General features: G+C 39.3%; 1 protein-coding gene across 5 annotated transcripts in view; it reads left to right on the top strand.

Moving 5' to 3' along the window:
- Nucleotides 1-13251, top strand: part of trim36 (tripartite motif containing 36) — a 29939-nt gene extending 16688 nt beyond the window's left edge. For 4 of the 5 annotated variants that reach the window (XM_008336312.3, XM_008336313.3, XM_008336315.3 and 1 more), the window contains exons 5-13: nt 1255-1350; nt 1998-2135; nt 2230-2345; nt 2934-3055; nt 5297-5414; nt 5801-5991; nt 9162-9345; nt 9676-9789; nt 10412-13251. In XM_008336312.3, coding sequence (XP_008334534.1) covers nt 1255-1350; nt 1998-2135; nt 2230-2345; nt 2934-3055; nt 5297-5414; nt 5801-5991; nt 9162-9345; nt 9676-9789; nt 10412-10781 — 1449 coding nt within the window. In that variant the 3' untranslated portion in view covers nt 10782-13251. 5 annotated transcript variants of the gene reach the window in all.
- The last annotated feature ends 3966 nt before the right edge of the window (nt 13252-17217 follow it).

Raw genomic sequence — 17217 nt, 5'->3', positions numbered from 1 at the left:
AACTTCATTTCACTTCTTAAATATCACTGTGTTTGTTTGCTATATGATATATTTAATTGAAATTGCTGTTCCAAACAACCAATGATACATAAAGAAAATCTTGAAAATGATCAGGGGTGCCCAAACTTTTTCATACCACTGTATTTGGGACTGATCCAAATTATGAAATTATTAATATGGAAGTCAAGAAGAATATGCAAAACTATACTATAATTTCTCTTCATATTGTTGGTGGATTTTTTTTTTTGTCATTACATCTTGCCATTGGCTTGTAGAAAGTGTTGAGAGTTGCTTTAATTGTCTTCACCAATATTCTACAGTTTCACACAATCCATTTGACAATAGTGTCGGTCACATTGTCAGCCATATATCTTTCTGCTCTTCTGTGCTCAGGGAGGCTGGTCTGACCACAGGCTGCACATCAAAGTTGAAGCCTCCACAAACAAACAGTTTTAACTTCTGCAGTGCATTGCAAATTATAACATGTATAGTTGAATTTATGGTACAGGAGGGAATATCCTAGTATTTAGCACTTTTGTTTTACTTACTTTATATATTTACAATATAAAATACTTTTGTAACATCTGTTGAACCACCAGTCACAGATTCGTGAAATTTATGTCTCTTGTTGTAATATTAATGCCTCACCTGAACCTGTGTTGGCACACAATCAAGTCAATCTCTTTAGTGGAAACAGACACCGATCCTGAATTAGGAACTTTAGATTATCTGTTCCTAATTAGTAGAATCAATGTCAATCATGTAAGTTGTTTTAAATTTGTTGAATAGTAATTGAATCGTGTTGACATTATTAGTGAAATTCAATCTGCAGCTCCATGTGGTCAAACAGTAACAGTTTCATTTTTAATGAGACTACGGTATTTGTTTCTTTTGGTTTTGTTTGCGTTGTGTTATTAAATCATTGGACGACGTATCAGATGTCCTGAAATCCCGTCATTCAGGAAGTTCAGTTTCAGGTTTTAATGCAATGTCACTCCCGGGTGCTCAAAGGCGGTTCGCGGTTGTGCACATATTTAGAACCTCACTGTCATAGTCCTATGTTTTGTAGCTTTAGTTGTAAATCTATGTCAACATTTTGTTAAATGTTATTCCAGACACATGGTCAGTCATCACTGGTTATACTGTATATCAGTCATACCAGTGCCTGTGACTCTGCTTTGTTGATTTGCATTTCTTGCTCACAGACCTTATAAGAACCTACTTGTTCAAGCTGCTGATCCTCTGTCTCAACAGGAGAAACTTGCCAAGAGTATCCATTACCTCATCAGCAAAGAGGACCAGGTCAGGACTCAGATTACTGATCTGGAGCAGCTAATCAGTCAAACAGAGGTGAGAGGGATCTGACTCATGCTTCTGCAATTCTAGCATCCCTTTGTCCAGTTTTTCTCTGAGTCTGCAGTGTGTTGCATGGGTAATGGATTAAAAAAAAGATGTTTAATAAATAATAGTTATTGTGGAATTTGTTAGGTCATTTAATATTATCAGTACTGTTACGACTACACACAAACAGCAGATAGTCCTGGCTTCCAACTAAAAGGCAAAACGAGTTCAAATCCTTAATCCAGGATACAAATATTTATAAAGTTATATCAGAACCAGTCTGTTAAGTTCAGGAGAGGTGGCTTGACGTGTGAGAGTGAGAGGGATCAGGGAAGCTCTGTGAACACAAAATATGCAAAATGCCTTGAACAGCTCATTTGTTTCCCAGGTGGTGTGGGGTCAACCATTTTTGTCAATATCTACTGTTAAATCCTACAAAGTCAAAATGTCTTTGTTGTCTGTTTTTTATTTTTAAGCTAAAGTTTAAGTAATAGGTATTTAAGTTTGTTGATGAAAGGTCAACACTTGGAATATAACCTAATATTTTTTTAATTTTTTTTTATAAAGGCATACTGTGACTGCCTGTCTACAGGAATTGTTTATGTATACCACACCTTATGCGGTAAACATTGTTTTTTTTGTTTTTTCTTTTGAAGGAGAACGGTCAGTTGGCGGAACGTGAAGCCAATGAACACTTTGATCATCTGTTTGAGACTCTGCAGGAGAGGAAGTCAGAGATGCTGAGGTCCATCGAACAGTCTCGAAGCCGACGTCTGAACCAACTTAAGTCCCAGGTACAAATATTGGGGCCAGGTATACCTAGAGTGTAGCTGTCAGGAAAAAAATTGAAAATTCAGAATGCAATGGGGTTGTATTCATGTTTTCCAGGTGGAGGAATACCAAGGCATGTTGGAGAATAGTGGTCTGGTGGGCTATGCTCAGGAAGTGCTGAAAGAAACTGACCAGTCCTGCTTTGTACAAACTGCAAAGCAGCTGCATGTCCGGTACAGTCCAGTCATTATATATGTATATCAATGGTCCTGACTTTACCATAGTCTCCCTACATTGAAACAAATTGCCTAATCGAGTCCCTGAGGTTGTATAGTTAATGTCAGTTAATAATTTTTAATAGATATCCCCATACCTTTCTGTTGTTTTTTTTCACTGTTATAAGGTTATTAACCACAATGATCGCTGTCGAAGCCTCATAAATAGTTTAATGGCTGCTCTTTCAGTGTAAAAAACAATTCTGAACTGAATAGTCAATGGTCGTTGATAGCTTTTACCTTTAAAAATCCTGCACTCATGCAGCACTGAACAGTCTGCTAATAACTGCTTAATAATTAAGTAGCTTCGAGGCGATAAATGTGTTCGGTCAGTGATGCCTGCTGCTGTGTCTTGATCTTAAACTGACTCATTGATCTCCTGTAGCAGCTGAAATAATCCGGAATAAACTGTCTACAGGAAAACTTGACATTTGACTGTTGTTAACATTCATTAAAATTGATGAAAACATCTGGATATCTAACATTACTTCAGACTTAATTTCTAAAGATGGATCTGTCTCTTTTTTTGTGTCACACTGTTTATAGAATTCAGAAAGCGACTGACTCTCTGAGGACCTTCCACCCTGCAGCTGATCCCAGCTTTGATGAGTTTGTCCTAGACACGTCCAAAGAAGAAACTCTGCTCAAAGAGATGTGCTTTGGTGGAGGTACAACCTGCATCATGCACCTAAACTACATGTTTTTCTTTATACACCCTGCTTTATAAGCAACTTCACTTAGAAATATAGAAATATCAACAGAAATATAGTCTGTCACACGTGGTGACAAATATACATGTCAGATATGCTTATTAAAATGTACCCTAAGAATATTTACATATTCTTAGAATATTATTATATATTTTTTCTTTACAGGTGACAATATAAACATCATTTTTCTTTTGTTTGCCACCGCATGTGTGACCCTGCAAATGTTCTGTGTTTAAAGGTCAGAGGTCATTGTGAACAGCTAAAATAAATAGAGACATGACTCAGACATATTGTTAGTGGTTTTCCCTGATCTATGAGATAGATTTGTTTTGTCAAGAACCACTCAGGGAGAAGTTTCCCAGGAGAGAAAAGCTACAGATGCCTTTATGGCACTGACAAACTTAATGATGTTATACTTGCTCTAACCAGGCTCAAGCTAAATGTTTTTTTCAACTAATGTTGGGTTGTTTCTGTAGTCAACCAACGATCAAATAATCATTAATGTACAAAGGTCTGTAGATAAAACAACTGAATGCAAAACATATAAAGTGCAAATAGTGAATGACTTTTGAAATTGTAAACAAATTATGATTTTGACTTAAAGCTGGCTGAAATATTGTGTGTTGTGAAAGGCATTACAATATAGAATAACATATTGTCTCTATTCTGTTTTGCAACATACACAATAATCAAGCTGCCCTTAGTCATGGAAAGTATATCCTGTATTTCAAAATAGAAAATACATAATTGTGATTAATCATCATCATTACTCCACAAATAACCTGTTGTTACAGTGGTATGAAAAAGTTTGGGCACCCCTGATCATTTTCAAGATTTTCCTATATGTATCATTGGTTGTTCGGAACAGCAATTTCAATTAAATATATCATATAGCAACCTTCCAGTGGACTCACCACCTGCAGGAAGGTTTAGGGGGGTTGGTATGGTGCAATGTGATTTGGGTGGCGACTGCTGCCCCCGCGGCCCGGTAACAGATAAGCAGATGGATGGATGGATACATCATATAGCAAACAGTGATATTTAAGAAGTGAAATGAAGTTTATAGGACTTACAAAAAGTGTGCAATAATTACTTAAAAGTAGGCAGGTGACAGTTGTTGCCTCTATTAAAAAAAAAAACCCAAGCTTGCAGGAGCCTGTGTCTTTTTGTTGCTCCGCTGTGAAATTTTTAGTTACTGTAGCATCAACCACAAATGTATAAAAGCTATCAGGCTGACTTTTGTATGTTGTGTCACACTTTTAGAGAACAGTTAGTTTGTGACAACAGGGTGCTTTGTCACCCACATACAAAGCACTCTTAGGAACAATACCCAAAAGATTCTCTGCTCAGATTCACATAACAAAGAGGCAGGTTACTGAAACTTTCTGATGAGGACCACAACGGCCCATGTTTGTGTACAGACTTACTGTCTACAGAGTGCATAATTTACCAGTTTTTTTTTATTAAATAATTTTTTCTAGCCATAATGCTGCATGTTTACTAGATTTTACTAGATCTTAATACCTTTATTTACTATCCCCAGTTGTTCACTGACAAAGTTTTTGAACAACACTGTGACAATGCCCTGGTGTTAGTCCAGTGGAGACCCCTCCTCAGATTTTGAGTATGTGGGCTCCCTCTGAAGTGGCTTTCATACTGGGCCATCATGTATGAATGTCCATTTATGTTCTGGTTTAGTCCTGTTTTTATTTTTATTTTTTTAAATGTCAAATGGAGAACATTGTTCATTCAGTTCTACAGTTAAAATGAAAGCTTTTTAGGGAATACCAGGCTAGAAGTTCTGTCAGCAGAAGTTACCAGGTCCTGGAACTTTTATGTTAGGATCATATTTTTACTCCTCCTTAAGTTCCAATTTTGACCTGTGCTACACTCTTGAATTGTCCATCTGGTCTTTTTCTTTCAGTTTTGGTCTGTTTGTAATGGGTGGAAAAGTTATAAATGCTCAAGTTTTGACTCTTTGACACACTGAGACTGCCACTTCAGCAATGCTCAAATTACATTTCTCCTAAGTGATGTCTTTATGGCTTAAGATTTTACTGGAAATTGCGTTTTTTAATTTCTTTGAGACTGAGACTTCTTCTGTTTACAGACCAACATGTTGTTTCCCTCACAATAACGACAATCTTTGTTTGGCTTACTTATACACCTTTGGTCTTCCTCCTCTTCCTTCCTCTCCAGTACCAGAACCTCCTTTGATTGACCTGTCCAACAGCCATGTTTACAATAAGGCCTCAATCTCCTGGAGACTGTCTGATGATCACCTTCCCACAGATCACCACCTGGTTGAATATTGCAGGTAAACACGAGCTCATTATATCAGTGATTAGAAAGAAAAACAATTTGAACAGACATGATGGAGAATTACATCACTTTTGCTATAATAGGACATGCTCTTCCCTTCAAATTTTATTTCAATTACCATGATTATTTTGGCATAAATATATCATAAATATATCTTATCAAAGTAGTGTAAAAGTTTGATCCTGTTTAATTTACAAAAGACAAAATAATATGTTTACTGCTGTTACAATTTCTGGCCTCTAGTGCTTGCTCCCTGGTCAGAGAAGTTTTTACATTACTTACCTGTTAATAGGTCATAAATAAATCCACACAACAGCAATGCTGTTGAAACATAGAGGTAAATGAGGAATCTCTGGATTTTTTTTTTTTTAATTTTTTTAGACGTGGGGCCCCCTGTGAGGACAGTGAGGACAGCGGTGTCTGGAGGTCCACAGATCGGGTGTATGGTCCCAGCACTGTTGTGTGTGACCTGGAGCCCAACAGTCTGTACTCCTTCAGGGTTCGAACCTGCAGGAACTCCATGTTCAGTCCCTACAGCCCTGAGATCATGCTCCACACACCACCTGCACCTGGTAAGATTGTGATGAAGAAGTAGTGTTATAGCACTTACTTACAATCAGTGGGTGATTCTTTATCTTCATTCCTGGATAGACCAAGGAATGCTAGAGACGGGTTGACGTCAGTAAAAATATCTCTATTTGAGGACTGTTGTTATTTTTATATCCAACAGTAATAACCCTTGCAACAGTAGTAGCTTATTTCATCAATCCATTTTCATCTGCTTATCCGTTACCGGGTCGCAGGGGCAATAGTCTCCACCCAAATCACACTACACCGTACAAGCCCCTCATGAACCTTCCTGTGGGTGGTGGGTCCACTGGAAGGTACCAACCGCCCTAACCGGGATTCAATCTTGCCAAGGAGGTGAACCCTGGGGTTCCACACCAATGACAGAGATATTGCCTCTGGGGCAAAGCGCCAGTAGCTTATTTTATATGCAAAATTTAGTCAAGATGGCACTAATTCTGACGGGAGCAGCCTTCTGATCGCTCTGCAGCACTATTCTGTTTTCACCACTTACCGGTACTTTTTATTTGCTCCTTTCATGGAGTACTACTATTAAATGTATCTGATGGATACCGGCAATCTTAAAACGGCAACCAGAGCCAGTTCTCTCGTTTTTTCAAAGGACGAGCTGCTGGCTCTGAGGACAACTAAGCACAGAATACGGCACAACATACCGGCAGAGACAAAAAGGAGAGGATGCAGAGCCGGGCTAAAGTAAAGGTGAAGATAGCGGATGAACGATTTTCTCCATCATCATGGGCAACGTAAACTCTCTTCCCAATAAGATGGACGAGCTTCGGCACTGTACAACCAGGGGATATACTGGTGGAGGAGCTGGTCATAGACTTTGGGGAATCCAAACAAAAACTCAGGAGGTGTGATGTGCTGGGTGAGCAGCACATCAAAGAAGGACTTACACAGATTGGAGAAGCTGATCAGGAAGTCTAGCTCTGTGGTGGGCATCAAACTGGACCCTCTGGTGACAGTAGCAGAGAAGAGAACACTTGGCAAACTGCTCGCCATCTTGGACAATGCCACTCATCCACTGCACACTGTCATCACCAATCAGAGGAGTCTGTTCAGTGACAGGCTCCTTCATCCAAAGAGCAGGACCAATAGACTAAAAAACTCGAAGGGTGAACAAACGACTGGTGGATAGGGGAGTAAGTGCAATAACCCTGCAACAATTAGTGCAATAAACACAATCTTCATTTGAATTACTGTTATATTTCTATAAACCACTGTATTTCTATTTTATATTCTATATAAGTATGTATGTATTATGTATATGTGTATATTTATGCTCACTGCAATGCTAATGTATGTATATTCCTGTATATGAGAACCGTATTTTAGGGACCATAAGGTGCACCATATTATAAGGCGCAGTATCAATGAACAGGAATATTTTCATACATAAGGCGCATCAGGTTGTTAGGCACATTAAGCGAAACAAAACAGTCAGCGAAACATTTAAGCGGAACAATCAAGCATGCCCGGATCCCTCTTGTCAATATTAGAGTCAGTCTTGTTGCTGTTAATAAGCTGTTCAGTGATGATTCAGGCCTTTGTGAAAGCTCGGGCGACATTTCGGACTGATACCTTATCCCAGGCATCCACGATCTATAAGCAGAAAATGACGTAACTTGCCCGGTGTTTTTTGCTACCCAAGTTAACTGCACATGCGTACATCGGCCGGTAGCCGAAATTTATAGCGTAGTCTGAAGTTTTTTCCTACCTGTAGTGGAAATTTATAGCCATATCTGACATTTGTGTTTGGGGTGGCAGAACATTATTATACACAACAAATCTCAATAAATACATGGTTCTGACTCTATTTAGTGTGTTAGCACATTACTATAGGCATGAAATCGCTATAATTCTGTATATTACCACGAGTTCCTCAGGATCTTCCTGTTGTAGGCATCCTCATTTTTAAATGTGTCCACATAACAAAAGAGAAAATCTGTCAAGTAAGTACTAAGTCATCAGAAATCAAATATTTTGGAAACAGACCACAAGAATCCAATGTGCAGTAACATTCACATGACACAGCCAAACAACTCTCTGCTGGGGACTTCCTCTGTAACAGATAATATAGAAATTGTATTTGTAACGTTATGTAAAATATGTATGTTAATAAAGACAAGTTAGGACCCTGCATCATAAGAATTGACTTACTTTCTTAATAGGTACATCACCTTATGGAGACTTTTAAACTGTCCATTAAAGAAGAGGGAGTTTGCCACAACAGCATTGAGATAAAATATGGCGTCCTGATAAAATGATCAATATGTGTTGGTGCAAAACAATACATCCATAGACCATGTCAAGTAATTTCCATTAGGGTGTGTCTCAGGCAACCTCCTTGTTGTCCTCGAAGGAGTGTGTTTTGTCCTTGAGGTGTATGTGAACAGAGTCTTGTCCTGGGGAGTTGCCCCCCTGTGTTGCCTAACAGAACTCTTCAACCTTGACCATGACCTGGATGACTGATAATCTTCATAAACAGAAGTTTAAAATGTTTATGTGCATTGCTATATAACCTTCAGCCCTAATTCATCCAATGTAAGATATTTTAGAATGAAAGATCAACAGTGATCACCTGACTTTTTTCTATCACTTTCTATTACTTTTTCCTGAGTACAGCACCAGCTCTCCAGTAGAGAGTCGGATATGTCCTGAGCCGTTCCATCTGGCCTCACTGATCCCTATTATTGTCAGTCTGTAGTTTCTCATTTCCGCAGCCACTTTGCGTCTTTACCTGTTTTAAACATGGTTCTTACGTTTCATGTTCCAATACTGTTGGTGGTCCTGGTAGACAAGATGGTAGTTGGTGAAGTAGCTTCCAGGCACTGCTACTCCGCATCATGTGTCCTCCTGCTGGAAGTAAAGAATCCTCTCTACATGTAAATGAAGGGACCGCCCCAGTGCATTACATAGTTGAGTAAACGGGCATAATTATGCCTTGTGTCCTACATTAGTCCCAGATTAGAATAGTCTATGGTGTGAATAAGGTTGGTTGCTAGGGTATAGAGAATACATTTCCCCATTCCTTTTTTTATTTTCTGTATCCTCGAAATGTATTTTTTTTTGGTTGTAATAATTTTTATTTGCTATTGAAATATTGTCATTTATTTCACTTTTTGTGACCTCCCACCCCTGTCTTCACTTACAGCATTTGGATTTCTGTTCAGTGACAAGTGTGGCTTCAGTGCAGAGCGGCTCATCCTGAACAAGCAGCGTGATGTTGTGGATAGTGTGGCAGGCATGGCCTTCCTCCTGGCAGCAGAACGCGTGCAGACAGGCAGTTATATTCCTCTGGATTATATAATTGGAGACACGGGCATCTCTCAGGGAAGGTATGTGGAGAGATAATAGGTAATGGTTAAACATTTGTGCCCCATCAAAATTTCTTTATTCTCTCCATAATGAAGGGAGCATAGATGTCAAGTCTTCCTGAAGGAAAACAGAAGGATGAAGATTTACTTTTGTCAGCTGTAATGACACAGCCGTCAGGAGGACTTTAACTCCACTGAAAAAGGGGTGCCCCTCATCATAAATAAAATTTTGTCACAGAGGATGGCATGTCAGTAAATGAGCACCATTGGGGAAAAATTACTGAGAATGTTGTCATTTTAACTGGCAGTCCAGAAAATAAATAATAAATTGCTTTATTTTTTGTTTTGCAGACACTACTGGGCATTTAGAGTGGACCCTCAGTCGTTTATGGTGAAAGTGGGCGTGGCCTCTGACTCGAAGCTGATTGAATGGTTCCACAATCCCAGAGATACCAGCAGCCCGAGGCAAGTGCATGTTCATTGTCCCAGCACAAGGTTACCCTTCATAAATGTTCCTTGATCGATAGAAAATCCGCCAAGACGTGTGTACTATTGTGTAGCTGAGTCCAACAGACCAAATCAATCATAATTCATGAGTCTCTGGCTTGTGATCACCCCTCCAGTGATGCACGTCATACCTTAACAACACCTTAACAAGGTGTGTGTCTTTTAGTCACTTTTTATCCTGTGATGTAAGAGGCCCAGCTTGAACACCCACTGGGCGACAGTGAACGACACGAAGTCCAACATTACAGTAATTTCTTTAAATTAGAATTAAATTAGAAATTAAATTAGATTAAAAGAAATGATGTAGAATTTTGGGTTGCAAAATCTTTAAATGTATCTTATCTTTAAAAATCTTTATAAAAAATTGAATTTAGAATACTGTACTGTACTGGTAGTATTGTGCAGTGATACTATTACTGGGCATCCCTACTTGAAAGTATTTGAAATTGCTTGTAAACACATAAATAAAATGCCAGTGCAACTCAACTATTTGGTGAGTAAACAGACTACAGTTATTTTGTGTTTGTTGTTTTTATGCCACTGTCGCTCATCCCACATCCCACTCTCATCCTTTTATCAGATACGACCACGACAGTGGTCATGACAGTGGCAGTGAGGATACATGCTACGATGTCTCCCAGCCCTTTACCCTCCTCACTGTTGGCATGGGGAAAATCTTCATCCCAAAAGCCTCATCTTCCTCCTCTGTGTCGTCCACAAGCATGCCGTCTGCTGAGCCAGGAAACCGTGTGCTGCCCATGCCACAGCGTCTGGGGGTTTGCCTGGACTATGAAGCGTGTCGTGTGTGTTTCTACGACGCTGACACCATGAGGTGCCTTTACGAGAGGCAGGTGGACTGTTCAGGAACAATGTATCCGGCCTTTGGCCTCATGGGCAGCGGCAGGATTCAACTGGAAGAGCTCATCACCACAAAGAAGCTGACCTTCTGACAAGTGGGCAGGGTGGGATAGGCAGACACATTAGAAGCTTAACTGTTTTAATTTAGGCATGTACTGTGAAGAGCAGGTTTTAGTGATGTAGAAAGTACCAATCCAACCCATTTGTCTGAAGATGACACTCCTCAGCCTGGGCATGTTCAATGTATGAGCCACACACATGGTCCAGACCCTGCAGTGTGTCCACAGAGAGATACTGAGAGCTGAGTCTGCTTCTGAAAGGGGTGTTCTTTCCAAACCAAAGCCTGTGTTTCTGTATGTTATAGATGGCCTGGTTTTAGTTGCCAGTTGTGATCAACTGTTAATGAAGTTTGCTGCAAGGCTTTATCTGCATCCATTTTAAACGTTTGTTTGGATATGAAAAGAATCAGTTTGTTTTTTCACTTTCCTTCCTTGATGTGGCTAGGTTGTTATTGTGTTATATTTGTTGGGGTTTTTTTCTGATCAATGTAGCAGCAGATTCTGTTGATACAATAGTGAACCTGAGAAAGCCTCGTAGCTGCTTTTGAAGCTTGTGCCTTTCTGACTTTTTTTAATAACAGGTTAATTTGTTTCCTCCAGCAAAGATCGGTTTATGCCACAGCACCAAGCATTGTGGAAACACTTTCAGCATTTATTCAACATGTGAAGAGTCACTGTATAGTTTGTATGTAGACATTGGTGTCACTAGTTTCAATGGTTCTTAGTTATTATGAGTTGAACTGTCACTTCTGTACTCTTCAAATGTAACACTTTCCTCTTTGGTTATTTACAGTGGGTTTTGCACAATTTGTAAATATTGTGATGTCTCACACACTTGATTACCTTTACAATCACCACATTTACATCACTTCCTGTCAGATTCTCACATCCTCACACTGATTGACTGTACCATTATAAGTGTTGAGCAGCTGCTTATAATTCAACAGCCTCCTGTGGTTTGCACTCTAGTTGTAGCTGATGATGTAAAAAGTAACAGGTACTTTTTTTTCCTGTACTTGTCCAACACTACGTGAACAGCTGGAGCGTCACTGAAATCCTAATCTCTGTTTGCTCTGCTGCTTATTCAACACATGTCTTTTTGGCCTTGTAGTCTTTAAAGCAGTTCAGGTTCTAGCAGAGGTGCCTCAACACAGTTCACTGTAGCTCCGGCAAAGAAAAAACCAAAACAACAACTTGCAGTGAAGAGACACAGTGTATTAGCGTTTTGCTGTTGGGGCTGCTTGGCTTTGATAAAGCCCTGGAGTGCACACACTTAACAAGTCTATAGGCTGGATCACGACACTCTCTGGTCTGTGTATAGATGGACAGTCGACATGGTTGCAGTTCATTTCAACATATTTCTGTCAATATTTCTAACTTCTGGAGGTTAAGGGGAACTGATATGTGTTTTCTCAGGTTTCTGGTTCCTGGATGGGACCTCGCTTTACCTACCTCTATGTGTCAGACCTGGAAAACCTTAACTACTGTGCCCCCACATCCCCAGAACCAGGCTTTTATTTAAATAACAGCCTCTCCATAGCATTAAGTTTCATTTGTCCACTTTCTTTTTAGTGTTACAAATTTATTTTTACATTTCATGTACATGTTAATCCAATGTATTATTTTAGCTTAATGCAGTACATCCTAAATGTTTACTATGGCAGATGTGTATCACTGTAGGTGGGTCCAGACACGATTGATGTTTGGGTTGTGTTTTGTTTTTGTTTTTTGTTGTTGTTTTTGGTGGCAATTTCCAGAGATGCTCCAAAGTTCACTGAATAGTTTTTTTTTATTCACCAGATATTACAGCTTAACTCTAAATAAAAGGTTTTGGGGGCAGTGCACATAAATACACAGTTAAACACATTAGTGTTGGTGTACTCCCGCCCCTCCCCCGCACCACCCCCACACAAAGCTTACTGACCTAATCACACTAGTTACTACTATGGATTAATGAAGAATTTACAGGTTTAATTTCTCTCACTAAGGGCTCTCTCCCTCAGTTTTTCCCATATCAGGGTCACCACACATGAATTAATCATAATTAGGCACAGTGACTGTTTCAAAAGCTTGTAATCTGAACTTATAACCAAATGTTTTGCAAGCTGGCTATCATACTATTTCCAAGCTTGCACTTTAAAAGTCCGTAGCATGTCAGCAGGTATGTGGCTCTGCAGGTGTCTATAATAAACATGTAGGTGTGTGTGCAATATTAAGAGGATGTAGAACAGAAAACAGTGAAGACTGACACAGACGTTTTGCACTGATATTAGTATTTTCTCTTCTTGATTCCTCTTCTTTCGCTGTATTGTAATGGCGGGATATCTCTGTTGATATTTTCTCCTGAGCTCTTAATGTGTGTCTGTATTTTTTTCCCAGAGTAGTCAGAATGTGATGTGTAAATGGTGAGTTTTCTCATGTGTAGTATGGAAATGTAGTTCTCTGGTTTTTAATTTGCTCTCTAGGCATTTCGTCAAATAAACAAGCGTGTTTTTAAAAAGAACTTGTGCCCTACATTGAGGTTATAATTGTGATTTTAATTAAGATAGATAGATAGCACTTTATTAATTCCTCGGGTCTTCCCTTCTGAAAATTTAGGCTCCGGCAACAGTACAGCACCAAAACAACAGTAAAAAACACAGAAATAGGTCAAATACAATAAAATACAAACACATGAAGTAGCACACTTGTCAATGAAAATGGGAAACCTGAACGGTGGATGTTAGTAGATTAGAAGGTTAAGGTTGAAAAGATCTGTTAGGCAACTGGACGTGAATTTTCTAAAAGATGTTTTACCTCTCATTCAAGAGGCTTCTTGGATGAGAGGTAAAACATCTTCTTTTAGAAATTTATGTCCAGTGACCTTGACCATGACCTGGATGACTGAGAATCTTCATAGACATTAGGTTAGTAATTAAGTGAAATATTTGAATGATATTATTGTCAGCTGTGTCTTAGCAGAGTAAAATGGTTGAACCAAGATTATTTACACATTTATCTGCACAGAGAAAATTATCGGGATCTCATATAAAATGTTTTCTTAATTATTACTATTTTCTATTATCAATATATTTGTTTATACCTATGTTTTTAATGTTAAGATGGGGGGTTAATTTAATTAATTAATAGTATATTTCTGGGGGGCTGGAACAAATTAATTGGTTTTTAGTTATTTTAAATGGGGAAAATGCAATAGATACGAGTGGATTGACATACGAGTGCTGTTGTGGAATGAATTTAACCCGTATGTTAGGACCCCTCTGTACTTAAACTAGCATAGCATCAGTATAGTGCACCACAGGAAGTTAAAATCTGATTGGTCACACTCTTGGTGCCATTCACAATTGTACTGTATTTTGAGATTGATTTTTTAGGTGGAAATAAAAAACCTTTTTTAAGTCACTTCTATTTACTTAGCATTCAGAATGTTACCCTCAAGCAGGGCAAAATGAAGGCACAAAGATCATTCTTGTAACCTCGAGAAGTGAGCAGCAACAGAAAAACCAAAAACAACCAATTATTCTGGACACCAACAGAGAGACTGTGTTTGCAAAAATAAAACTCTCCTTAACCTTTCAGCATGGCTACCAGTGAAAGTGTCTACAGCATTTGATGCACCTGCAGAGAAAAACTGTATTAGCTCTCATTCTAAGGCAGCATTTACACGGGACTTTTACTTGGATCACAAACACACATAAAACCATCAGAGTAAAGACTAAAACAGGTTTGTGGAGTTATATAATGTATCTTAAACAATGATGCTTTTGTAGGTGATGTTAAACACTGCCCAAAGGCACACAGATACTGATTGGGAAAAACAAGCAGTTAAGAGTTTAAATGAATTGTCAGTGTTTTTTTCCAGATCTGTGTACTATCTGTGACTTTTTTCGGGGGCTGCCACAGCGAATCATTGATTTCCATCTCTCCCTGTTCTCTGTATCTTCTACTCTGACTCCAACTATCTGCAGGTCCTCCCTCACTGTATCCATATATCTCCTCTTTGGCCTTCCTCACTTTCTCCTACCTGGTAGCTCCATCTCTAACATTCTTCTACCAATGTATCCACTGTCCCTCCTCTGCACATGTCCAAACCATCTCAATCTGGCTTCTCTAGCCTAGCTTTTTCTCCAAACCTTCCTGTCTGTGTTGTCCCTCTAATGACCTAATTTGGGATCCTGTCCATTCTTGTCACTCCTAAAGAGAATCTTAGCATCTTTAACTCTGTCACCTCCAGCTCCACCTCCTGTCTTCTGCCTATTGCTACTGTCTCTAAACCATACATCAAGGCTGGTCTCACCACCGTTCTGTAAACCTTTCCCTTCACCTTAGCTGACACTCTTCTATCACAGATCACTCCTGACACTTTTTTTCAGCTGTTCCATCCTGCCTGCACTCTATTCTTCACCTCTCTTCCACAGTCTCCGCTGTTCTGAACAGTTGATCCTAAGTACCTAAACTCCTGCACCTTCACCACCTCTGCTCCTTGTAACCTCACTATTTCACTGTTCTGCCTTTCGTTTACACACATGTTCTCTGTCTTGCCTTCATTCTTATTCAGCACATCCTTCCCAGCTTGATTTCTCTCTCGCCAATCTATACAACTCCTTTTCTCCTTCCTTTGTGTCCAAACTCTCCTACAATTCCTCATATGCCTTTTGTTTGGCCTTGGCCACATCCCTCTTCACCTCCCTTGTCCTCTCTTTGTACTCCAGTCTGTTCTCTTCTGTTCTGTCACTGTCCCATCTCTTCTTTGCTAATCTCTTTCTCTGCACACTCTTCTGTACCTTCCACCACCAGGTCTCTTTGTCCTCCTTTCTCTGCCCAGAGGACATACCTGGCACCTTCCTACCTGTCTCCCTAATCACTGAAGCTGTAGTCCTCCAATCATCTGGGAATTCCTCAAAACAGCCCAGAACTGCCCCTATTTCCTTCCTGAAGTCTTCACAACATGTCTCTTTCCTTCATTTCCACCACTTGATCTTTTGCTTTGTCTTCACTCTCTTCCTTTTTTTCACCTCCATCGTCATTTTGCACACTACCATGCAATGTTGTTTGGCAACACTCTCACCTTACACCACCTTACAGTCATTAATCTCCCTCAGATTACCTCTTCTACATGGAATATAATCTATCTGTGTGGACCAGTCTCCACTCTTGTACGTCACCCTATGTTCCTTTTTCTTTTGGAAATAGGTGTTTACCACAGCCATTTCCATTCTCTTTGTAAAATACCACAGCCACTGCCTGTCCTTCCAAATTTATTTTTTTTATTTATATATTTCTATCCCTAACACCAAACCTGCCCATCACTTCCTCATCTTCTCTGTTCCCTTCCCCTACATCACCATTAAAGTCTGCTCCAATCACCACATTCTCTCCCCTGGGGATACTCTATCATCCAATCCAGCTTATTCCAGAACTTCTCCTTTTCTTCTAACAGCCCACGTGGGGGCATAACCACTAACAACATTAATCATCACTCCTTCTATTTCTACCTTCACACACATCAACCTGTCTCTCATTTCACCTCCACTACATTTCTTGCATATTCTTCCTTTAGGATCACCCCTACTCCATTTCTCTTCCCATCTGAACCTTGATAAAACAGCTTGTAGCCTCCTCCAATGTTTCTAGCCTTGCTGCCCTTCCACCTGGTCTCCTGCACACACAAAATGTCTACTCATCTTCTTTCCATCATATTAGCTAGTTCTCTACTTTTCCCTGTAATTGTACCTACATTCAGAGTTCCAAACTTCAGACCAACACTTCTATTCTTCATCTTTTCTCTTTTTGTCCAAATCAATCGTCCTCCTCTTCTTCTTTGTCTTCTACCAACAGTAGTCCAATTTCCACCAGTACCCTGTAGGTCAACCCGAGCCTTGATCCGGTATGGAAATCGATTTAGTGATTTTTCATTAAATCATTTTTGATTTGGCTAATCAAATACACTTCCAGTGGACTCACCACCCACAGGAAGGTTTAGGGGGGTTGGTACGGTGCAGTGTGATTTGGGTGGCGACTGCTGCCCCCGTGACCCGGTAACGGATAAGCGGATGAAAATGGATGGATGGATGGATGGATAATCAAATATACTAATACTAATACTAATATTAAAACAATACTATAATATAATATAATAGAAGTCTAATACTAAGGTTATAAATGTTTGTATTTCATATAGTATGGTATTGAATACAAATCCAGCAGCAGTACAGCACCAAAACAACAGTAAAAACACACAAATAGGTCAAATACAATAAACATCAGGAGTAGCACACTGACAATGAAAATGGGAAACCTGAACAGTGGATGTTAGTAGATTAGTTAGTTAGTAGAAGTAGATAAGTAGTGTTAGTAGTATTAGTAGATTAGTAGGTAATTGTTGTTGCTGTGTGTGGTGTTGTTGATGGCAATCTCAATTATTATTTATTATATTTCATTAAATCATTATACCATTGTTAACCATTGT

The sequence above is a fragment of the Cynoglossus semilaevis genome, chromosome Z (assembly GCF_000523025.1).
Source record: "Cynoglossus semilaevis isolate Cse_v1.0 chromosome Z, Cse_v1.0, whole genome shotgun sequence".
NCBI classification, from domain to species: domain Eukaryota; kingdom Metazoa; phylum Chordata; class Actinopteri; order Pleuronectiformes; family Cynoglossidae; genus Cynoglossus; species Cynoglossus semilaevis.
Note: the sequence above shows the minus strand (reverse complement) of the source record. Positions and strands in the feature narration are given on the sequence as shown.